Source organism: Chanodichthys erythropterus, chromosome 19 (genome assembly GCF_024489055.1).
Source record: "Chanodichthys erythropterus isolate Z2021 chromosome 19, ASM2448905v1, whole genome shotgun sequence".
In the NCBI taxonomy this organism is placed as follows: domain Eukaryota; kingdom Metazoa; phylum Chordata; class Actinopteri; order Cypriniformes; family Xenocyprididae; genus Chanodichthys; species Chanodichthys erythropterus.
The window spans coordinates 31,876,555-31,903,154 of NC_090239.1; the positions used below are offsets into that span (position 1 = coordinate 31,876,555).

General features: G+C 34.0%; 1 protein-coding gene across 1 annotated transcript; it reads right to left on the reverse strand.

Moving 5' to 3' along the window:
• Nucleotides 1-16: 16 nt before the first annotated feature.
• On the reverse strand, nt 17-26,600 carry btbd16 (BTB (POZ) domain containing 16). The gene is made up of 17 exons (XM_067370065.1): nt 26,434-26,600; nt 24,739-24,787; nt 24,488-24,641; nt 18,965-19,070; nt 18,434-18,522; nt 14,655-14,783; nt 13,979-14,104; nt 13,678-13,789; nt 10,740-10,809; nt 10,437-10,567; nt 7,679-7,798; nt 7,362-7,447; nt 4,153-4,235; nt 3,887-3,961; nt 3,574-3,675; nt 2,511-2,699; nt 17-394 (listed from the first exon to the last, which is right to left on the reverse strand). The coding sequence occupies exons 1-17, from the start codon at nt 26,490-26,492 to the stop codon at nt 329-331; spliced, it is 1,746 nt and encodes a 581-aa protein (XP_067226166.1). The 5' UTR covers nt 26,493-26,600; the 3' UTR covers nt 17-328.

The window sequence follows — 26,600 nt, forward strand, 5'->3', positions numbered from 1 at the left end:
AAAAAATGCTGGGTTTCATCCTTTTATCTTCACAAGAACTTTAAGTCATATAAACTTAAGCATTTCTATGCTATTTTTAGTACTGTTGATTAAATAAAGCATCAATAATTAAACACTCATATCCAGCATGTGCATTACTCATGTATAATGCAGTGACTTTAAGGGCATAAGTAGTACAGTAGCTGTTATTAGACATAGCCGTTCACCATACATGAACATGAAATATACAAAAGCATTTTGACATTAGGTATAATCAATTAATATATTTACAATTAAATGGAGTGATATTAGTTTTATTTAACAGCAAAAAGCCCAGGCAGATGCAACATCAAAATGGGAATGCCAAAGCAAAGGTGACCAGGATGGGCGGAAAAAGTCTTTCAATCTGAAATGGCTGTAAAAAAAAAAAAAAAAAAAAAACAGATTTAGAAAAAATTAGAAAACTGTAACTTTATTTAAAAAAAAAATCATCTGACATGAAGTGTATTATTTTCATCACAGATCAACCAACATTTTTTATTGATATAACAATCTGCTTTTTAAAAAGATAATAATTTATTAATTATGATTAAATAAATAATGTTTAGATGTTATTATTATTTTATTATTTATATCATTATCATGACAATTATACTTAACTAAAACTAAAAACTAATACCGTAAACTAATTTGTTGCTTGAAATAAAATAAATGTTATTAATTTTATTCATTCATATTAATTTTATTTAAGCTTTTTGCCAAGACAACACTTCTCATATACAGTACAGTCCAAAAGTTTGGAACCACCAAGATTTTTATTGTTTTTAAAAGAAGTTTCGTCTGCTCACCAATGCTACATTTATTTAATTAAAAATAGAGTAAAAAAAACAGTAATATTGTGAAATATTATTACAATTTTAAATAACTGTGTACTATTTAAATATAATTGACAAAGTAATTTATTCCTGTGATGCAAAGCTGAATTTTCAGCATCGTTACTCCAGTCTTCAGTGTCACATGATCCTTCAGAAATCATTCTAATATGCTGATTTGCTGCTCAAGAAACATTTATGATTATTTTCAATGTTAAAAACAGTTGTGTACTTTTTTTTCAGGATTCCTTGATGAATAGAAAGTTCAAAAGAACAGCATTTATCTGAAATACAAAGCTTCTGTAGCATTATACACTACCGTTCAAAAGTTTGGGGTCAGTAAGAATTTTTATTTTAATTTTTTTTTAAGAAATTAAAGAAATGAATACTTTTATTCAGCAAGGATGCATTAAATCAATCAAAAGTGGCAGTAAAGACATTTATAATGTTACAAAAGATTAGATTTCAGATAAACACTGTTCTTTTGAACTTTCTATTCATCAAATAATCCTGAAAAAAATATTGTACACAAATATTTTGTACAATTGTACACATTAAATGTTTCTTGAGCAGCAGATCAGCATATTAGAATGATTTCTGAAGGATCATGTGACACTGAAGACTGGAGTAATGATGCTGAAAATTCAGCTTTGCATCTCAGGAATAAATTACTTTGTGAAATATAATCAAATAGATAAAATAAACAGTTATTTTAAATTGTAATAATATTTCACAATATTACTGTTTTTACTGTATTTTTAATTAAATAAATGTAGCCTTGGTGAGCAGAGGAAACTTCTTTTAAAAAGATTACAAATCTTAGTGGTTCCAAACTTTTGGACTGTACTGTACATATATACATGTACATATATATATAAATAACAGTTATTTTTAAATAACTGTTTAAACTGGCACTGTTCAGAGGCCTGTTGCATGAAGCTAACAAACTCTGAGTTTCAGAGTAGGTTTAGAGTTGACAAAAACATACAAATCTAACCTGGTTTTTAGATCAGGTTCAGGGGGTTTTCTGTCAACTCAGTGTTAGAGTTATGTTCTGTTTTGGCAATGTTTCTTTGTGTTTTGGTTCCGTCTTCCTTGTCTGCCTGTTTGTCTGCCAGTTATCCCATTCACCTGTTCTAATTAACTCATTAGTTCCCACATTTGTTCTAGTATTTATAATCCTTATTTCTTTCAGTTGGTTATCTGATTTTGTCAATGTTTTAGATTTGTGTGTAGCTGTGGAGTATTCTCTGTTTATCGGCTATGTTTCCCTGTGGATTTCTAAATGAAGTCTGTTTAGTTTGATTCTCATTCGTCATGCGCTACTTGCACTCACTTTAAGTGACACTCGGGGTTAGATCCAGAGTTTGTGCTTAACTCTAGAGTGTTTGCACCTGAAAGTGTGATATGTGCTGCGAACAGCCAATCACAGGGAACAAGGATAGCATCAGTTTGGTTCACTTCTCACAATAGAGCTGGCCCTAAAACCAATCCACCTTCTTGAGCCCGAAAAAACAGAGTTTGCTCAAACTAATCTAAAAAAACTACTTGGAAACCAGCTTCATGCAGCAGACCTCAGATTATCCCGTACAAACTGATTATCGCAGTGTCTCTAGTTTTCATTGTTTTTTTGTTCAGTCTGTTTGTGTATTGATATACCTTGCTCTTACAGCGGCGTTTGCATAAGCCAAACTCTTGATTGACAGGTCCACTGGTGTGCTCTTGCCACTTGCCGTTGGCGAAGCTTTGTACTGTGATTTGATAGCACATAGATCGATCAGGCCTCATACAGTATGGACGGCTCACTATGGAAGACTGTGATACAGCAGGATCCCAGTGTCTTAACCTCTACAAAGAGAGAGAGAGAGAGAGAGAGAGAGAGAGATAGTAAGACAGAAGGAGGGTGAGAGAAGATGCAATATCTCTTAAATGAATAGTTCACCCAAAATATAAAAGTTCAGTCATCATTTACTCACCAAAATATATGGGTTTTGTTTTCTTCTGTGGAATTCATGTTTGACTACAACGATTGAAGCAGTAATGACTTAAATTTCAGACACACAGCTATTGCACATCTGCTTTTTGAGTCTTTTTTATAGCTTGACAGCACCAGACCTCATTTTATTATTATTATTATTATTATTTATTGTAGCCTATAGAAAAGCTAAGCCATAAAGTGGGTATGTAGAGATACAGGGTTAAATGTATCTTTACATTTACAAATTTAAATGAACACCACCAGTTATACATTGATAGCCCCATCTGAAACTGCCATCTGGTGGATACTTAATAACGTACAAAGTACCCTTGTAAAAAATAGAAGAATTACACTTTAGAATACTTTTTAAAAGTGTACTTATTGCTGAAACAATATTCTTTAAAAGAATATACTTAAGTATTAACCGAATGTAATGTTTTTGGACAGTTAATTACATGTTATTAACAAATGAAAATGTACTAGTTTCAATTTTATTAAATGCAATTAGTTGAACTTAAGAGTGTTATTATTTAAGTAGCACTTAAGTACATCTTAATATGTAATTACTTAATTGTCTCTATCGTCTTTGATGTATGGTTAAAGTGTACTGTACTTAAGTGGGCTTTTATTTCATTAAAATAATGCTATCTTTTTTAAAACTATAAGTACACTACAAGTGCACATTCAATACAATTATGTGCCTTTCTTTTTCAAAAGGGTATATGAACCTGTGAGTGCTCTAACCTCAATGGAGAAGATGTACGTATCTGATTCACCCATTTTAGCAGCTTGGAGAAGAAAGTAAAAACCACAGAGGCTGATGGTTTGAGTGCAGCACTCCTCTTCCTGTACGGTGACAGAGTGAAAAACACATACTGTAACATAACATACAGGCCTACAAGCAAGTAAAAGAACAAGAAACACATAATAGGTTAAAAATGGATTGACTTTTTTAATATTGTAACAACAGTAATAGCAAGGGATTGAAGGATAGAAAAGCATCATTGAGCTCTGGGCATAACACATCTGTGTTAAAGTGTCAGAAAGTGTACCGCACCCTATGAAACATCATTCCAAACCGGATGGCTTGTTTGGAGAAGTCAGTCACGACCATGTCGCCCCCGCTGTAAAGCTATAGAGAAAAAAACATAGATTAAACATGAAGCTAGTGAATTAGTTCTCACTTGGCAACAAAAAAATCAATACAACTTATATAAAACTGCTTTGAAACAAGCAGTTCATGAATTAAGTATGGCACCGCATCTGGAGTGATGGGTAGTGGGTTGAACGTGGTGTTGTGTGTTGAGGTCTCTATATGCTCACAGTGTGATAATGGTTTGACAGGATGCTCAGCAGCCAGGATTCAGGAAGCACTCTGATGTTCTGCAGCTCCTGCAGATGCTGCCCTGAGACATGAACACACATAAACAACACAACTCAAATCTAGTTTTGGGTAGTAAACTAAAAGTAACAATGCTACATTTATCAGTAGTGTGCCAGCAGCATAGTTATTTCTAAAACAGTATAGCTTTTCCAGTAACAAGCTACATTTTCTAACAAGACTGACAAGACCTTTTTGTTTTATTCTACAAAATAAATTATACACTTATTCCTCAAATGCGAATTCTGAATTGTTTTTATGAAATATTGCTGTATTTATTATAAATTATTTATCAGTGCACATCATCATTATTATTTTTTAAATTCATGTGCGCTCATAATCTTGCAGTGACATTTCTTCTCTTCTCTGATGAGATCGCAGCAACAGCAAACCACAATGTTCCAATGATCCGATCAATTCCTGATGGACAAAATCAAGTCCCACCATACATTTTTTTTCTTATTATCTGAGAAGTGTTTCACTCTGATATATGGAAGAGGATTAGGGCCAAGCAATAATAAAAAAAATAAAACCATCTCGAGATTAAAGTTGTTAAATTTCGAGGAAAAAGTCCAGATAAAATGTTGAGAATAAACTCGTTAAATTCTGAGAAAAAAGTCCTTAAATTAAGAGAACAAATTTGTTAAATTATGAGAAAAATGTCGTTAAATTTCGAGAAAAAAGTTGAGATAAAATGTTGAGAATCAAGTCATTAAATTAACTAATTTATTCTCGTAATTTAACGAATTTGTTCTTGTAATTTAACAACTTTTTTCTCGTAATTTAATGACTTTATTCTCGTAATTAAATGACTTTATTCTCAACATGTTATCTCGACTTTTTTCTCAATTTAATGAGTTTGTTCTCATAATTTAACGACTTTTTTCTGTAATTTAATGACTTTATTCTCAACATTTTATCTTGAATTTTTTTCTCGTAATTTAACAAGTTTATTCTCAACATTTTATCTCGACTTTTTTCTTGAAATTTAACGAGTTTTTTTCTTGTAATTTAATGAGTTTATTCTCAACATTGTATCTCGACCTTTTTCTCAAAATTAAACAAGTTTTTTCTCAAAATTTAACGAACTTTTTTCTGTAATTTAATGACTTTATTCTCAACATTTTATCTCGACTTTTTTCTCGAAATTTAACAACATTTTTCTCATAATTTAACAAATTTGTTCTCGTAATTTAACCACTTTTTTTCTCGTAATTTAATGACATTATTCTCAACATTTTATCTTGAATTTTTTCTCGTAATTTAACGAGTTTATTCTCAACATTTTATCTCGACTTTTTTCTTGAAATTTAACGAGTTTTTTTCTCGTAATTTAACGAGTTTATTCTCAACATTTTATCTCGACTTTTTTCTTGAAATTTAATGAGTTTTTTTCTCGCAATTTAATGAGTTTATTCTCAACATTTTATCTCGACCTTTTTCTCGAAATTTAACAAGTTTTTTCTCGAAATTTAACAATTTTAATCTCGAAATGATTTTATTTTTTTTTTATTATTGCTTGGCCCTAATCCTCTTCCATACTGATATATGTAACAATAGGAGAGAAAAGATTATTGACACTTCCATTTCAGGCAGACTTTAAGAATTTCTTCAGATCCATAATCCTACTAATGAGCCAACGCCGCTAATAATTGTTTCCAAACAGGTTTCCCCACAGGTTGACACCATCTTTTTAGGCGAATAGGTATTCTGAATGTCAATTTGACATGTCTTGGCACTCAAATAAACACGGCAATGTTATGATAGCATCACAGAACATTTAATTTTAAAGGGATTGTTATATTTTTATTTTGTCCATACAATAAAAGTCATCTGGGTCCAAAACTACATTTGGTATGTTTACACTAAAGGGTTAGTTCACCCAAAAATGAAAATGTTTAATTTTTGTCATTAATTACTCACCCTCATGTCGTTCCACAACCGTAAGACCTTCGTTCATCTTTGGAACACTGCAATTTAACCACCACTTTCAAGGTCCAGAAAGGTACTAAAGACATTGTTTAAAAAGTCGACGTGACTGCAGTGGTTTAACCTTAATTTTATGAAGCGAAGAGAATACTTTTTGTGCGCAAACTCATTATTGGCCGGCATCAGCATCACGTGCATGCTCACGTGAACATCCTCTGCCAATAATGAGTCTTCTGACGTACAACCTGGAAGCACTGGACGTAAACAGCGTATGAGAATGGCACAGAAGAGAAGATATTGTTGAATAAAGTCATTATTTTTGTTTTGTTTTGTTTTTGTGCACAAAAAGTATTCTCGTCACTTCATAAAATTAAGCTTGAACCACTGCAGTCACGTCAACTATTTTAACAATGTCTTTAGTACCTTTCTGGACCTTGAAAGTGGTGGTTAAATTGCTGCCAATGGACAAGTTATATACCGCTTGAATTTCATCAAAAATATCTTAATTTGTGTTCCGAAGATGAACGAAGGTCTTATGGATGTGGGGTAATTAATGACAGAATTTTCATTTTTGGGTGAACTAACTCAGAATGAATCCAATTCCATTTCAAATTTCCAAATTTCAAATTTATTTTCAGTCCTATTGAGTCAATGTAATTACTAATATTATTTGGTTTATTGTACATGTAGCTAGAACCCATCTGATTTTAATTTTATAGCCCCAAAAAATATCTCAAAGTATCTAATTCTGTGTTCCACAAGTCAAGTTTGGCACGACATGATGGTGAGCACATGATATCAAAATGTTCCTTTTTGGATGAACTTGTCCCTTAAGATCAGCAAAATGACACACATCAGTAACAAGACTGTGTGTTTGTGAGGCGTTTTCTGAATAGTTGATAGTGTTGTCATGTCTGTTGGATGGGAGTGTGTCATAATCACATGCTGGGTGGGTGTTGGAGGTCCAGTGGATGTGGTTCTTAATGTGTCCATGACGTGAGCCTGTAGCTGGGACGTACTATTTGTCAGATATACACATTACTCTGCCAAACTGTCTGTTTTCATTTAAGCTAATGATGGGGTGCAACAATATTCAGAGATCTGGGGAAAAATCAAATATATATGCTTGGTTTTGAGGCTCATTTTAATGTTTTAGATGATGTTAGTTTGTGAGCTTGTGAAAAACTGATGGGTACAATTCATTAAGCATCCAAAAACTTACATTCAGTAATGCCATGCATACGAAGAGCTTGAAAGATAGTGATGTATTTTTGACCCTGAGGCTGTTCCAAGAAAACAGCAGTTTCCCTGAAACAGACAGATAGATGATGGAGGGATGTCATTAAAACAGCATATGTGCGTAAAAATAGCTAAGTAGTATCAAGGTCATCTCAAAAAGAGTTTGCTGCACAATTGAAGTCATTGAATTATTGTAATGTCCGCTGTAAATGGGGTTTTTATTGACTGGAATTATACTAATGGACCATGTGCATTGTGTTGTTGCTGATAGCTGTAAATGGGTTGATGAAGGTTATGTACCTGGAGAAGAAGTGGATGATGATGCTATGGGCAGGTAGGGCCTCTCTGAGGGGGTTTAACTTCAGGTACAACCAGTACAGCACTGCTCTCAAGACCTCATACTCATTAGATGCAAACAGTCTAGACAGAGAGACCTTAATAGTTTCCTGCTGATTTACTCCATCTGCTCATTTCTGATCTGTTTTATTAGTTATAAACTATGCAGAAGGTTATTTCAAGTTCAGGAAAATGCTTTAAAAACTTAAATGTCTAGGACATATGTCACCCAAAAATCAAAAGAAAAAACAGCTAATTTTATTTTGCATAAAGGAAAAAGTCTATTTTACAACCTTTTATTTTTGCAGGGTGACATTACAAAAATCACATTTCCCCATTACCTTAAAGTGATATATATACACTGTGTGCAAAATTATTAGGCAAGTTGATTTTCTGATCATATTTTTTTTCCAAGCACATTTTACCAATTCCAATCCACATCAATCTTAATAACTACTATTAATATTGTTTTTAATCATTTATAAGTGATATATAATTGTTCATGAAGGCTGGAAATGAAAAATGCCTTATATTCAGGTGTGCACAATTATTAGGCAGGTTTTCTTTTACAGACAAAATGAGCCAAAAAAGAGATTTAACTCAGACTGAAAAGTCAAAAATTATTAAATACTATTATTAAATATTATTATACATGAAGACTGGGTTTTTATAGGCCTTATAGACAGACAGCTTGAGAGTGACTCCTGAAGGACCAGCACCACATCCTCTTGTACCACTGTTTGAAGAATTTATCTTCCAGAATCTGGCAGTAAGTTTTGGAAGATCATTTAGTCCAGTGGTCGCCAACCCGTCGATCGCTATCACTGTTCCAGTAGCTCGCGAAAATAACAGAAATATCTCCAGTCTTTGTACTGTATTTTTGTATTTATTTTATTTTTCGGCGCTACTGGGACAGACAGATAAAGGTAAATAGCCCACATCATTTATGAGTCTGTAAACAGCCGTTGACAAGAGGCCAGAGACGCTTAAGACGGACGCAGAGATGAGACAATTCTGTAGCAGGCAGATCAGCTCACTGTTCACGATGTTCGAAATATAGGAAGAAAATATAAATAATGAATTTGGGTGAGGGCTTATATGAATGCATCTTTAAAAGGAGATCAGTCTTCAGAAAGATTTCGATGGCAATGGCATTTTATTTTCCTCTTACCTTAGAATATAGTAGCTAATTATTAGCGCATTTCAGTATTGTTTACAGCAGTAACCAAGGAAACACTGTATTACTGCTGCTCCATAAGCGCCACCTGCTGTTGAATTTACGTTTTTGTTTCATGTTTTTTTGTGTATGTAGCATAATTGAAAATTACAATTTCACAAAGATAAAGTCAGACTGTTCTGTTTCTGCTTTAAATCCAGAAATTAAATCTAATTAAAACAAAAAACAAAAAAACTGCTCATGCAACGTGCGTAGTTTCTTTGTTTGGATTGTGATCAAAAAGCAGTGGTTCCCAATTTGAAATGGCTATGTATTTTTGTTTATTATAATAATATTAATAATAAATATCTGCAACCAGTATCAGAATCGGCCAATTTGCTTGTAAAAATAAATAAATAAATCAGAATCTACATTGGCCACGAAAAAAAAATACTAAATACAATCTGACCTGTCTTTTTCTATCAAGTAGATCTTGTCTTTCAAAAAGGTCGAGGTCAGGGATCTTGGGCTTAAAAAGGTTGGTGACCACTGATTTAGTCCATCTCTGCAAGACGGACATTTCAGGATAAGAGATGGACTAAAAGTGAATTCCCACGCCTTAATGCCAGATTCTGGAAGATAAATTCTTCAAACAGTGGTACAAGAGGATGTGGTGCTGGTCCTTCAAGAGTCACTCTCAAGCTGTCTGTCTATAAGGCCTATAAAAACCCAGTCTTCATGTATTTTATAACACTTCAGCTTGTGATTTTTATTAAGAGTGGGTCATTTTTTACGATTCTTTAGCTAACCTAAGTCTCTGAGATCCTGACACCTTGCACTTCTGGAGACTCCAGGTAGGTTGCAGTTCTGGAAAATGGTGGCGCTGGAGACTAAGGGGTTCCTGATGGTTTCACACTTAATTCTTCACCTTAATTCTTAATTATTTTGCAGTTAACATGTGTCTTTTCTTCTCCAGCTGTTTTTGTATGACCCCGCTGACCCAATGAGCATTTTGCTGTCCAATGGTCATGCTTTAACTTTGCAATTTCTAGTATTGCATTAGTATTGCGTCCTTCTCATGAGTATTTAATCATTTTTGACTTTTTAGTCTGAGTTAAATCTCTTTTTTGGCTCATTTTGCCTGTAAAAGAAAACCTGCCTAATAATTGTGCACACCTGAATATAGGGCATTCTTCATTTCCAGCCTTCATGAACAATTATATATCACTTATAAATGATTTAAAACAATATTAATAATAGTTATTAAGATTGATGTGTATTGGAATTGGTAAAATGTGCTTGGAAGCATGTATTTGGTACAATGTTTTATGCTGATGTAAATGCTGAGAATAAAAATAATTACAAACAAACTCAAAAGTAAAACATCCTGATGCTTTGCAGTAATGAGGCTTTGGGATGAAAATGTCACAGTGCAAAAAATTCTAACGGTCCTATAGGCCTCATAGTCTTTATGCAAAGGCAATGCAATCAAACAAGATAATGATGCAAGTGTTTCCCAATGTGATACTCTTAAAAAGGTCAAGAACATAAGAAAAAGCATGAGACCTTGGACTACGCAGGGTCTTCAGCAGGAGGTCAAAAGGCAAATCTTTGAGTTTTATGTGGAAAGAGAGTTCGGTCACTAGGAACAGCTCCAACCAGCGCTCACATGCTCTCTGGAGAAAAGTCTCTTTCAACTGAAAAACACAGAAAGAGGTTAATAGACGTGTATACACTAAATATAGAGTTGAATACAGAGCTCCCCCTATTGGTCATTTAAGGAACAATAGAATAGGATTGAATAGGAACAGGAATAGGATAAAAAAAATATATGTATAGTTTTATAACAACAGCAACAATAATAGTTACCTTGCAAGACACTTGATGAAAGCTGCACACAGTCGAAGATGAGATAAGTGTCAACATCTCTTTAAGACACCTGTTAATCAAATGCATCAGCATTAAAAGGATATAATATTTGATATATCATACAACACTGTGTATCCATTCTAAAACTAAACATATAAGCATTCGTGACTGTGTGTAACATTTAATTTGCATAAACAATTACAAATTGACGCACCCATGTCCAAGGGAGATATAGACTGTGACGCAATGCATGTTGTAGTTCAAACTCCGCAGGGTGTAACATAGTTGATCTTATATGAAAAATATCTTTCAAATAAATGCAGTGACTGTACAGTGCCAAAAATTACATCCAGTTCCACCCAACATCCTGGATATGAATCAATCAAAGACTGTACAAAACAAACTTCTCTAGAGACCTGGGTGTGGCCTTAAAGCGATAGTTCACCCAAAAATGAAACTTCTGTCATAATTTACTCACCCTCAAGTTGTAACGCATTACAAGTAACATGAGTTACGTAATCAGATTACTAGTAGCTAGTAAAGTAACAAAATACTTTACTTATTTGAGTTATTTATTAATACTTTAAAATATTTGAGTTACTTTTTTAAATAAGTAACGCAAGTTACTTTTTCACATTTGACTGACAACGCTTCTGTCCCCATGTTGAGAGAAATCAGGAGTAAGTGCAGAGCTGTCATGTGCACTGTCTAAACACGATGGTTATTGTAGTTTTAGACTAAATGTGAACATGCATTTACTCACCTCGCTTGCACGAAAACAGTCGGTATTTCTCAAAGTGAATAAAAACAGTGAAATGCAATTTCATAATTTTACGCAAACCTGTATTAATTAATTGTATTAAAGGGTTAGTTCACCCAAAAATGAAAATTCTGTCATTTATTACTCACCCTCATGCCGTTCCACACCTGTAAGACCTTCATTAATCTTCGGAACACAAATTAAGATATTTTAGTTCAAATCTGATGGCTTCATGAGGCCTTCGTAGGGAGTAATGTCACTTCCTCTGTCAAGATCCATAAAGGTACTAAAAACACATCTAAATCAGTTCATGTGCGTACAGTCATTTAATATTAATATTATAAATAGAAGAGAATATTTTTGGTGCGCCAAAAAAAACTAAATAACGACTTTAGTGATGGACGATTTCAAAACAATGCTTCAGGAAGCATCAGAGCACAGTGAATCTGTGTATTGAATCTGCAGTTCGGAGCACCAAAGTCACGTGATTTCAGCCGTTTGGCAGGTTTGAACCGCGAACCGATTCATGATTTGATACACTGATTCACTGTGTCGTTATTATTGTGTTTTTTGGCGCACCACAAATATTCTCGTTGCTTTATAATATTAATATTAAACCACTGTACTCGCATGAACTGATGTAGATGTGTTTTTAGTACCTTTATGGATCTTGACAGAGGAAGTGACATTACTCCCTATGAAGGCCTCAAGGAGCCATCGGATTTGAACTAAAATATCTTAATTTGTGTTCCGAAGATTAATGAAGGTCTTACGCCCTCTACTGTACAGCCGTAAATATGCATTTCCTTCAGCCTGAGGCTTATTCATTTCACTTTTGGTGTGAAAGGTCCTTTCCAAGCCCAGATGAGAAAAAGTAATGCAAAAGTAATGTAACACATTACTTTTCATAAAAAGTAACTAAGTTACTAAGTAATGCAATTAGTTTTTTTTTTTTTTAAAGTAACTTTAAACTTTAACTTTGAATAATGTCGGAAACAATTGACTTCTATAGTATTTTTGTTTCCTACTATGGAAATCGATTGGGTCCATCAAATTTTTGATTATAGACATTTTTCAAAATATCTTGTTTCAGTTCGGCAGAACAAAGAAATTCATAAGATCTGGAATAACTTGAGGGTGAGTAAATGATGACAGAATTTTCATTTCTTGGTGAACTATCTCTTTAAGGACTTCTGGATCAGAGTTTATTACTTAATGTGCCACATTCACACACACACACACACACACACACACACACACACACACACACACAAGGGGGCAAGGAAGGCAGTGCCTCCTCAAAAAAAAAAAAAAAAAAAAATACAAAATGTGACATTAAAAACTGTAAGTCACTAGTTTTTCTAAATTAATACTGTCCAACAGCGACACCTGCAGGTAAAGTTACAGCGGGAGGCTTGCCTCCTTTCAGCGCATAGAGATTAAAAAGATCCCCTAAAGCATGCAGTGGGTTTAGTGGGGGGTAATTGAGAATAAATGGAGGAAAGTCACATGAGAAGAGGCAATTCCTCCATCACACTATGTTTGGATGTGATTGGTTATGATTAGCTATGATTGATTCACATGATAAATCCTGCCTCGTTTTTGTGCGCGTTCTGTGGCCGCATCAGTCTGAATGAGCAAAATGATGGCGTTAATGGGAAGACTAACTAAAAAGTAAGTAAACAGCTCACTCACTTAGATTTCACAGCATTATGTCATGTCAAAATCAAACTTGAAAAGACCTGAACACATTATGACTGTGGGTTTTTAATGAGCAATCAGCTTGGTGAAATTAAAGATGCATCTTCGTGTCTTTGACAGACTGTTTACCAAAGCATGACTGATGATCCGAAAACAAGTTGACTATTAAAAAGAACAGCTTAACATCAATACACAAATGCCTTTAGTTTTTATTTTGGAATGTAAAATTGTTTAAAACACTAACTTGATGAGATTGACTTGGTTTTAATAAACAGAACATTAATTGCATTGTTAATGGAAATTTTTTATTTATTTTTTGATGTAATGTAAAGTGTCATTTAACCAGGAAACTGTGATAACGTTAAGTGTAACTGGGACATGAATAAACCTTTCAGAATAAAAACTGTGAGGACTTTGCCTCCTCATTTCAGAACACCACAGAATGAATCTGCCAGATTTAAAGATGTTGCTACTCACTTCTGGAAGAGGTTTGACATTCCCAGTAATGCAGCAGTGGAGAGTACGGCCTCTCCCCACTCATCAGGGCGTTCCGCAGGGTCATACAGTGTACGCAGGGCAAAAGACAATGCTGTAACACAAGAGAGATTCTTATATAACTGTATTACTCCTTAACTGTCACTGCATGCCCCCTCATCAGTCAACATCACTGAGAGTACACTTAAATCAGAAACTCATGTGACAGCAAGTAAACAAGTGATGATATAGCTTGTCATTTACTGCTATAATATAATAAATATGATGTCTTTTTAGTGCTTACCCTCTTTATTGATGGAGGCATCTTTGACATGCAGTCGGAGAGTCAAAGGACCGCTGAGTAGCCACTTCCTGTAGACCAGTCCTCTCCCACACGCAGAACTACTAACTCTGCTGCCTTTACCAATGACTGCAGTACCACAACACAAAATGGATGGCCTGAGTTTCTCTCTTTAACTGTTTTTTAACATGTCTATTTCACAAGCTCTATGATAAATATGTAGAATATCTGTAAGTTATACTCTATTTATAATGATCACAAGAACAACAGGGTCTATTTATCTTGGTCACAATAATGTGATCTTATCTTTTGCATTATTTATTATACAATAATCTTTCACAAGTTATTGTCCTGCATATTTTATGACTATTTTAATGAACTATTTTGCAAATAAACAATTATTTCCCATGTGCTCATTAATGAATTTTGGGTTATGTCAACTATTTCTAGGGAATTTGTAGTTTTATAGTTAAAGTATGTGATATCTGTACCGCTAACTGAGAGTATTCAGGCAGCACACTGTTGCTATGGTTACATCTTCAGGCAAATGTGATTTCTGAAATTGCACATTGTTGACTAATTATGCTATTATCTTGAGAAGCTTAACAAAACAAAACAAAACAAAAAACAAAAAAAATGCATTGATCTGGGAGCTACTGTACACTATACCGCACCATACCTGCTCTCTCCTGTAGCTCGACATCCCGCTGTCTCTTGCTGTTGGTATACAACTCAAATATTGTGTCTGAGCTACTCATGATGGAGCAATGCAGCTCCCACTTGACGCCCAGACATTCCAGTACTGCATCTATGAACAATCACAAAAAGGACAGATATATTTATTACATATCATTCTGCAGAAATATGAATAGAATAATGGCAGCGAGGAATAAAATAAGAGATTAAACCAGATTTTAACATTTTCTGAACAAAATTTGAGAGCATTTTGCCCCCTGCAACTGTGCTAGGGTATTGTGGGTGGTTGCTATGGCATAATTAAAATCAAAACAGCCCAACCCCAAGTCTCTATGGCCCCTAGGGTTGTTAATTTCCAGGGAGTCATTATGGTTGCATCCGAAAACTAAAACATGCAGTGGTAGAAAGGCAATAAGGTACGTCAGAATCCGATGATTGTCACATCCTGTCTACTGAGATGCCTTCATCTGATTGATTTTTCAAGGCAGCATAGATGTATCCTATGTATTTGATTCCGTGTTTTTCCAAGACATTTGATGGCATTTCTAGCGAGAAATTAGTATTGTAGTAATTAAATATTCGCTTATCACCAAACCTCTCTCTATTTTGTTTTAGATCATTAAACCATTATGCTACCTCAGAATTCTGTCCGAAATCATGAGGTACCTTTGTGGCACGTCCTGATTTTGCCGAGTTGGACGCATTTCTGGGTCAACATATTTTGTTGATCCTGGAACAACATTCATGTCTGAAAATTGTTCTGATTTTTTTTTTTTTTTCTTAACCATATCTCTACCCCTAAACCTAACCCTACTCACAACTTATCCCTAAACTTAAAGGGAACTTATACTGTAGGTGAATAACACTGATGTAGAATCACCAGTTGTAAGCATAACCTTAACATAAACTGTAAACTTATCCCTCAAATCTGATTGGTTGAATGGAATGTTGCTCCATGCAACATCAACAAAGATGTTGATCTAGGAACATGTTGTTCTTGGCAAAATCAGGTTCTGCACCTTTGTGCAGGTTGCCGTGATTTTGCAGAGTAAGACATGTTCCTGACTTGGATCAACATATTTTGTTGATCCTGGAACAACATTCCTGTCAGAAAACATAGTCCTAACCCTATCCCCACCCGAACCATAACAATAACTTATCCCTAAAATCAGAGGGTATAGGTGAATAAGACTGATGTTGAAGCACCAGTTGTAAGCATAAAATTGACATAAACTGTAAACTTGTCCCTCAAATCTGATTGGTTGATCAGAATATTGTTCCAGGTTCAATAAAGATGTTGATCCAGCAACATGTTGTACTTTGTGAAATCACATTCACCCCTTCGTGTGTAAATTCTGCCATTGCCTGATAGAGCAGTAAGGCAACAAGTTAGCTGCCTAAGCTTTCAGATACAGCCTTTGTGGTTTACCTAGGTGTTTTAGGTGGTTTCTTGGGTGTTGCTATGGTGTTCTGAGTGCTGGCTTACTATTCTAAATAAAAAGAGCCCACCTCCAAGCCCTACGTATGATATTCTGGTCACTAGATATTACTCTGATCCATTCTTCAATGTAAGTCTATCCCCCTGTTTAACAGATAAGGCATAGACTAAAATGCATGTTTGAGCTGTTTTGACTGAAAGCATGGCATATCTTAAAATATGTCAATTCTATTGTTTTGTCTCAAGCCAATTAAGTTTTTTTTTTTCTGAGGTATTTTTATAAAAGGTACTTAAATGTCCTAATTAAACTAAGGCATCATCCATTCTCGTATAACATTGTTTATTAATCCTTAAAGGTATAGTTCACCCAAAAATAAAAATTCTCTCATTTACTCACAATCATGCCATCCCAAATATACAACCCGAATTCTGGAAATGTTGGGATAGAACATAGATAACATAACAAATGTTTAAACTGAGAAATTTTACAATTTTATGCACAAAATGAGCTCATTTCAAATTTGATGCCTGCTACAGATCTCAAAATAGTTGGAACAGGGGCATGTTTACCATGGTGTAGCATCTCCTCTTCTTTTCAAAACAGTATGAAGACATCTGCGCATCGAGGTTATGAGTTTCTGGAGTTTTGGTGTTGGAATTTGCTCCCACTTCTTGCCTAATATAGGTTTCCAGCTGCTGAAGAGTTTGTGGTCGTCTTTGACGTATGTTTCTCTATAGGTGAAAGATCTGGACTGCAGGCAGGCCAATTAGGGCTGGGTGATATATCGCATGAGATTGTCACGTGCATTTCGTCAGTAAAGACGGTTCCCTGATTACCGCTTAATCGCCATCACCTGCTTTCAAATGGAGCGGCATTTAATGAAGTCGATTCATCTTAGCGCGATATTGCGTAGCTTGTCAGTGAACTACGGCTCTGTCTATTAAATGCCGCTCCATTTGAAAGCAGGTGATGGCGATTTAGCGGTAATCAGGGAACCGGCTTTACTGACGAAATGCGCGTGACAATCTCATGTGATATAGCGCCCAGCCCTAAGGCCAATTCAGCACCCGGACTCTTCTATGACGAAGCCATTCTGTTGTAATAGCTGCAGTATGTGGTTTTGCATTGTCCTGCTGAAATACACAAGGCCTTCCCTGAAATAGACATGGCTTCCTTTTTGCCTGATAGAGCTTTAGTTGTCATCTGCAGATGGCACGGCGGATTGTGTTTACTGACTGTGGTTTCTGGAAGTATTCCTGGGCCCGTTTAGTAATGTCATTGACACAATCATGTCGATGAATGATGCAGTGTCGGCTGAGGGCCAGAAGACCACGGGCATCCAATAAAGTTCTTCGGCCTTGTCCCTTATGCACAGAGATTTCTCCAGTTTCTCTGAATCTTTTGATATTGTTATGCAGTGTAGATGATGAGATTTGCAAAGACTTTGCAATTTGACGTTGTTGAACATTGTTTTTAAAGTATTTTACAATCTTTTTACGCACTCTTTCACAGCTCTGCCCATCTTTACTTCTGAGAGACTCTGCCTCTCTAAGACATCCCATTTATAGCTAATTTTGTTACAGACCTTTAATCAATTAACTTAATTAGTTGCTAGATGTTATCTCAGCTGAATCTTTTCAAAATTTCTTGCTTTTTCAGGCATTCGTTGCCCCCATGCCAACTTTTTTTTTAAAAACCTGTAGCAGGCATCAAATTTGAAATTAGCTCATTTAGTGGATAAAAGTGTAAAATTTCTTCCTTTAAACATTTGTTATGTTATCTATGTTCTATTGTGAATAAAATACTGGCTCATGTAATTTGAAAGTCTTTTAGTTTTCATTTTATTCAAATTTAAAAACGTCCCAACATTTCCAGAATTCAGGGTTGTATATGAATTTCTTCTGCAGATAAAGCAATCACAGTGATCATGACTGTAATTCATAAGACCAAGTTGATGAATCAGTGTCTTCTGAAGCGAAACAATATGCGTGTGTGTAAAAACAAAAAACAAAAACAAATATCTTTAATTTATTTAAGATTAAATCAAAGCTTTTTTCCATCGTGATGGCTGTGTGTAGTTGTGTCAAACAAAGTGTCAAACAAGTGGAAGCCATTCAATGCCATTATATGGACTCACAGAGATGGATTATTTTCCTAAAAATCTTCTTTAATGTTTATCTGAATAAAGAAAGTCATATACATCGGGGTGGCATAGTAAACAATGAAAGAATTACATTTTTGGATAAACTATCCCTTAAACCTTTAATTTGAGCAATATCAATAATGAATCCTGCCTTCGCAAACAATTTTCAATACTTCATACCTGGTTTAGCGTTATGGACCACTCTGCGAGACAAAACATAAAATCGTTCCTCTGGAGTGTCAAGCTTAGAAGACCATGTGGCATCTTTGCTGTATACAAAGGTAAAGAGAGACATTGTAGATGCACACACACAAACAAACACAAACACAAACACACACACGCACACACACACACACACACACACACACACACACACACACACACACACACACACACACACACACACACACACACACACACACACACACACACACTTTGTCACTTTAATCCCCTCTTATCCCACAGTGCTTCAGTGCCAAATATTCTGCGGTCCCTCCTGATAGTCTTTGTGTTCAAAGGCCCACCAAATTGAAAGTTGTCATTTTCTAATGTGCTATCCAACCTGCTCCATAATGATAGCATGTGGCCTGGCAGATTTCCCACAGATCTACCCCCGGAGTGAGATAAACTGTCCCCCTCTCTCCTCGCCTGCCCGTCTCTCTCTCCCGCTAAACAGTTGTCATGGAAGTCCATTTGCCCCTGGCAACATACCAGAGTCGGGTACGTCGGCTGGCCGAGAGCGGGTGAACGATACGAGGCAAAGGGGATTGTGGGCAGCTAGTGGCATCCTCGTGCCAGTGGAGTGCCATGGGGTCATCTGCAACATAAACACACAGTGAGAGAAAATCTGAGTGTGTGTGTGTGTGTGCGCTCAAGAATAGGATGAAGTGATCCAGATATTTGAGCTTTGAGCAAACATATGTCTGTGACAGATGGCTGTTTGCATTAATGAAAATGAGAGAAAATGATGAAAAATTAAGAATATTCTGTAGATAACTAATACTTCAGTGCTTTTCAATTATGCTTTGTTCCATCACTCCAGCAAGCACTGCTTGTTTGGGCAGTTCTTACCTTTTTAAATAATAAATTTACTATATATTTTTAAATAATGTTATGAATACTTTTGCACTTCTTATTAACATTATTACTAATTAAACTCTATATTATGATCAGTATTTTATTATTTAGCTTGCTATCGTTGCAATCCTGTTACTGTAACAAAAGTTGTGACGAGTGATTTTTTTATTTTGTTTTTTATAACAATAAATATTAAATAATAATTAAAAAATCTAATAAATGCAATTTACACCATTAGAAACACATAAAAGGTTTAACATTTTGCCAGAATGGTCAAACAGGAGGCTGACTTTCATTAACACCACATCAAACTGCAATACTTCCAAGGACACTTTCAGTAGTGAATAGTTAGTAATTGTTTGTTTTTCTAAAAAAAAAAACAGAGAGAGAGCAAATAAATCTTATTAGTTTCAGTTATACTGTTTTGTATATCTGTAACCATTTGTTGCACATTTTTAAATAGAGAAATGACAATGTATCAGACAATAAATAAATAAATAAATAAATAAAAAAAATCAGCAGCTAGCTGAGGTGGTGTAACAAGATAGCTAAAAAGGAATAGTTCACCCAAAAATGAAATTCATCATTTAATCACCCTCATGTTGTTTCAAACCTAAATGATTTTCTTTCTCGTGTGGAACATAAGATATTTTGAGAAGAAATTTTGTAAAATACTCAGTGTTGGGTAAGCTGCTCTAAAGCTATTATTAGTATTGCATTACTTATTACTAATTACTTTCTAAATCCCATATCAACTTCGACCAGTTGAACAATATAAGGATTGACATGAAATTGCTCTTTTAATTCTTTCAAATAAATAATATAAAATTACATAAATTATTCTTGAACTGACCAAAGAATTTAAAGTCCGCCTGTGGTCAATCATTTTATCTCCTAAAACTCATCTTTGATCACCAAAAATACATATTTAAACGTTTTTTTCCCTGTGAAAAAAATAAATAAAAAATTCTTAATGCCTTAAAATAGCTTGAATGTAACTCTACACCCTTGTCTCATTTAATATACTCGGAACTATGAATATGATAATTAGCCCCGCCTCCACTCACTTGCACGAGCTCAGACGAGAGCTCCAGAGCTCAGAGCTCCACTCGGTGAAATTACTGAGGTAAACGTTGCACAATGGAATCGCTTTTTGCAACGTTGGACACATAAATGTAATTAATATGACTAGTGTTTTGCTTGACTTTGTTATTAAACAGCTAATAATGTGTTGCTAATGTTAAAAAAACCATGTTCACATTCAGACAACTGCATTCTAACGATCAGTATCCTTAGAAACGCTATGAACGTCGGTGGAGAAAGGCACATAGTTCATCATAACATTGCAATATGTATCATACACCCACCACATTGCTAAATCTAAATCTACCCAATTTTTCATATCAACAGAAAAATATACCGGGATAACCTTCTTTTGAGACTCCCTTGCGTGGTCAGTTAATGATATGCTAAAGCCCCCCCGGCACGTTGGCGTGATTGGTTACAAGGTAGTTTCTGATGTCAGAAACACCAGCGATTTCAAACCACGGGTTTGAGACTGTATTTGGTTTACTGCAGTTTTAAAGAGAAAACTCAGCAATGGTGTTGACTTACGAATTTGCACATGGTTTGTCTTAAAGCATGTTAAAAACACAACATAGGCATATGAACAATTAAAAACATGATTTTTACCACAGGGGGACTTTAAAGGGAGAAGGTTACATTAAAAACATAAATTTTATCATTAGACGTTAAATTTTGATGTTAAATCCACTGTTGTTTTATAAAGTATATTATATAGTATATTGTTTATATATATTTTATTTTTTATTTTAACAATATACTATATATTTTATTTATTTATTTATCTATTGTCTATTGTCAGTGTTTTAAAACAATTGCATAAGCAGTAGGCCTAACTGTAATTAAAATTACAGAAAAATTAGCACCTTGTCTACACCAGATGTGATCGGCACAATGCAACATGACAAATGACAATAGAACCCGTTATATGTTGTCTACACTGGATGCGGCACGACGTGAGCAACAAATCTCCAACAGTAATCTGATGCCTCGCTCTATTTATGACATACTGACATGAAGGACAAATGCTTTGCAACGACACTTTGTAGTGTTCAGTGTAGGCAGTTTTTAGCTGTTGCAAACAGCTTGATGTAAGAGTAATCCCTTACTCTAATTTTTCAAGAGAAAGTTAATTAAATTACTGTAATTAATAACTTAGTAATGCATTACACCCAATGCAAAATGGGTGTCTATGGTCATCAAAAATGTTTGGTTACCAGCATTCCTCTAAATATCTTCTTTTTGTGTCCCACAGAAAAACAAAAGTTATACAGGTTTGGATCAACAAGACTGTGTTTAAATGACAAAATTTCCAATTATCAAATTGAATTAATAAATGTAATAGAACATGGGGTTTGTGCCTTCATGGCTTTAACAAAGTAATAGGACACCAGTTTGTTATTTGTGGAAAGTGTCTTTTAACACCCCCATATTCAGTGTCTCAGATGTGAAAAGAATCATCACAGCTTTAGCCATAACTCTAGTCATAAGAAGCATTCAATTCAAGCAGACGCCTCTCAGCATGTCCACCTCTATTCCACTGCAATATTCTGATTATTCTGAATTAAACAGACTCACAGAAGCCTGGCACAGGAATCAAAAGACATACTGTCTTTCTTACTTTTTGGAGGGTAGGGTGGGGGGAATGGTTGTAAAGGGCGTTCATGTGCGTAACTGCCAATTCCTCTTATACCACTCCTGTGCCAAAACCCTACAGGTGCCTATCTCTAAAATGATGCCAGGTTTGTGACACCAGGTCGGCGGGTTGGCACAAAGTGACACTCTTATTCCCTTGGTAAACCCAGGATTCTGGCAAAAGTCAAAGCTGAAGGCGCGCTGTGGCTTTCAGAAGAATGAGACATGTTTTTTTGTTTTTTTTTTAAGTAGTAATATTAGACCTCTAGACACTAACACTTACCCCCAGTTTTAAAGGCTTAAATCTAGTCCAAGATTAAAATGCATGTTTGAGCTATTTTAACTGAAAGTAACTTGCAATAACACATCTTTAAAATATGTCAGTGTCATTGTTTTGTCTCAAGATGCACACCAGTAATGTTTTTCTTTTTCTTTTTCTAAGGCATGTTTACAGAAGCTACTTAAATGCCCTAATTGAACTAAGGCCTAATTCTTAATCTAAGCCCTGTCTGTGAAAACGGGCCTAACAATCTAAATTTACAAGGGCCACAGATTAAAAAAATAAATAAATTAAAAATCTGCTTAATATACTGTATATTGATTGTACATATTTAGGAACCAATAATATACACAAACTGACTTTATAGCCTATATATTAAATTGCATTTTGCATTTTTCTTTTTATAGTTTTCTATTAATTTATGTTCAAAATGCTAAACAACATTGGTAAAAAGATAGAAATTAAAATAGGTTAATTTATTGTTATACATTCATATATTCTTCAAAAAGTATTTGGACATTTAAGTTGCACTTAAAATGTTTGAATGTTACTACATTAGAGATAAAACAATATCAAAGCAAGTGAACATATAGCCGAGTGTAAATGGGTCAATGACATGACGGGTAATTTTTCTGTCCAAAGGTCTTGATAATAATAAAAAAACAAAAAAACAAAACAAAGATATAGTATGTAAGGTAGTACAACTAATCTCTTTTATTTAATCCAAAATGTTTTTGGATATATATATATATATATATATATATATATATATATATATATATATATATATATATATATATATATATAATATATATATTTATATTTTGCTACATATTTTAAATGTCATTCGGTTTAACTGTCCAAAGGCCAATACAGCCATTTCATTTGTGATTAAAATATCTTAAAATTAAATAAATGTATATATATTTTTTTTATTCTGGCATGATTTTATAACATCATAAGTCAACATAGTGCAAAAAGGTATTCAAATTATGTGTAGAGAAGTCGTTGCTTTGTTATGAGAAAGAATCTCTGGAAAAATGAATTTCATTGATGACATTAGGAGTAACCAATATAAAGGGAACATTTTGGATCAAGTCATGCAGTCAATATCATTTAACAGGATGTGACATCATTCAGACACCTGCACAGTACCCACACGGTCGTGAAACAAAGTAACTAACGCTTTCTTAACTATTTGAAAAATTAATGTTTTATTTTATTTTATTAATCAGGTCATTTGGTACAACCACTATAAAACATGGAAAATGCTGTAATATTTTAAAAACTTGTACTAAATATAAATGTTTGATTGTACTTTTGTCAGCTAGCTAGCTAGATATCAGCCTGTTAGCATTGTTGAAAATATTGTCATTCGGTAAAACCTAAATTTTGGTTAAACCGAATTTTTTGGTGACAAATTTTGTCCAAAATTACAAAATCAGAGTTAATTGATTATAAAAACCACACAATCTCATTGTTAACACTTTATAAAACTTCGAAAATTAATCTCCATTATGTTTTTTTTACACTTTTAAAAACCTTATTCGTCAATGACCCAAATACATTTTTAGCCAAAGCTTTCAAAGAGATTTCAAAAAGAGATTTTTTAAAATTAATTTGGTAAATCAGATAAAGTGCTGAAATTAATACAAAGGTATGTAACACACTGTAGTTGTGAAATGTTAGGGGAACATGTCTCTTCATACATCTATTAAAAACATCTGTCACATCTGGTGATTGAAAGTCATTGCAAATTGAAATTAGTGAAAAAAAAAAAAAAAAAAAAAGATCAGCTCATTTTGATATTTTGTTTCAATAACATTCTGGCATGGAAGCTTCCAAAATAAGTAGTATCCAAAAATCTTTTTGAAGCCAATGTATACTGTATTTGTTGTATGTTTGTATTTAGGTATTTGTTGGGTCTAATAAATATTTTTTATCAGATTTTTTTTTTTTTGTATTGTTGATGTTTGTTTATATTTAGATATATTATTTTATTGTGATAAAAGTTTTTTTTATATGGTATTAAAGGATATGATAGGGCAGTGATAATGTATTGTCCAAGACAGTTCTTCCTTGATACGTATATCTTAATATTTAAAGCTAATCCAAAACATGTGATTCATTTGCATTTTTAGGCTGATTGTATATCTCACCTGAATTATTTTTTCTGTCTGATGATTTATTGCCAAACTCCTCTGCCCTCTGAACCTGTGCCTGTCCCAATAGGTCACTGCCTAAAGCACCTGGCAGCTGCCAGCGGTTAGTGTGGCCAGCTTGTGTGCGCTGACCTAGTGAGCGAGCTGACACCTGTTAGAATCATAGAATAAGTGATGTGCTAAGTTTCAAAGAAAAATTATTGTATTTGGTCTTATTTTATAGAGTCATGAAGAAGATTGAAACTTACACTTCTTTTAAAGTTTTGTTGTGAAACGTAGGAGGTTATAGGCACCGACCTGAAAAAAACAAAAAAAAACAATGAGTAGCCTAATAAAGATTTACTATATGTCATTTGAAATGGAATAGTTTATGTCTGTGAAGTGCAAAAACACATGAAAATAGACTTGAGAAATAAATTAGGGACAGTATATTGGTGTCTAATATAACATACAGTAGAGCAGGGGTTTTCAAACTGAGGTCCGAGGACCCCCAGAGGGCCACAAGGGAGTGCTAGGGTGTCCATGGAAAGGTTCACAGAAAAACAAATGTAAAAATAAATAAATAACTTAGATTGCAGCAAGCAGGGTGGGGCCGAGAGCTGCGGAAACGGAGTGAGGCATTTGGTGTGAGTGTTAATGAGTGTCTCGAGTCCCACGAAGGAGCTCCAGAGGGATAAAAGGAGGAGTGACGACAGTGAAAGATGAGAGAGGACCAGGCCTGGATTTTCTGTTGTTGTTTTATTATGCTTATATGCGGCAGTTGTCTGTGAGGGGCTGCCGCTTTACTTTCGTTTTGTTGTTTATGTTCATTTTGTCATTAAAATTACGCTGATTGTATGCCAGTTCCCGCTTCCCTCTTCCCTGAACTTTACACTTTGTTACAAAGATTAAAATGGTCCCACTTTATATTAGTTGGCCTTAACTACTATGTACTTACATCAAAGAATAAGTACAATGTACTTATTGGGTTCATATTGAATTGCAAAACACTGTTGCTGCTATTGAGGTGGGATATGGGTTAGGTTAGAGACAGGTTTGGTGGTTTGGGTAGGTTTAAGGGTAAGGGTAAGGTGTTAGGGATGGGTCAACAGTGTAATTATAAATGTAATTACAGAAATTAATTACAGATGTAATTACATGCAGGTGTTTTTAAAATATAAGTACAATGTAAAAACAGGCATGTACACAATAAGTGCACTGTATCAAATTATTAATTTAAATGTAAGTACACAGTAGTTAAGGCCACTTAATATAAAGTGGGACCATTAAAATAAAGAAATAAGAACTTGATTAACCTAAATAAAGAAATAAATCTAACAGCTTAGATTTAGTGTCATACCACAGTGAGTAGAACAAAAATGAAAATAACAATATTTTCCAAATTACATTTTACTCATTTATAATATTAATTTTTACACAGTATAGTCTATAAATTGCGTCTTTAAGACATTAAACTATAGTTGCCTTTTGAATTTGAGTTTGGGGGTTTCTCACACAAAAAAATATAAAATTTTGGGGTCTGTGGCATTGATTACTAAAGACAACACTAGAGTTTCATGTTTGATCAATCAATCAATCAGTCAGTCAATCTATCTATCTGTCTGTCTGTCAAGAATTTGATTATCATAAACAAAGCAACATATTCAAATATATAAACATATAAATAAATAACAGTACAGTACTATAGTAGAAACTATTTTAATAGTAATTTTATGATGGGGTCCCTTGTATGTATATATATATATATATATATATATATATATATATATATATATATATATATATATATATATATATATATATATATATATATATATATATATATATATATATATAAATATATATATATATATATATATATATATATATATATATATATTTTTTTTTTTTTTTTTTTTTTTTTTAAATTAGGACCCTATATTAAGTTATTCTGTTTAACCCACCTTGTGTGAGGTCTGAGTGGCATATTCCTGGAAGATAAAGGACTCCACTGGATGTGCATTCTGTTTAAATCCAAATAATGCTTTCACTTGTGCTGACTGACAGTCCACATCCTGTTTCCAAACATTAAAGACGTTTAAAGACTAAAGAGGTTTAATGAGGACGGTGT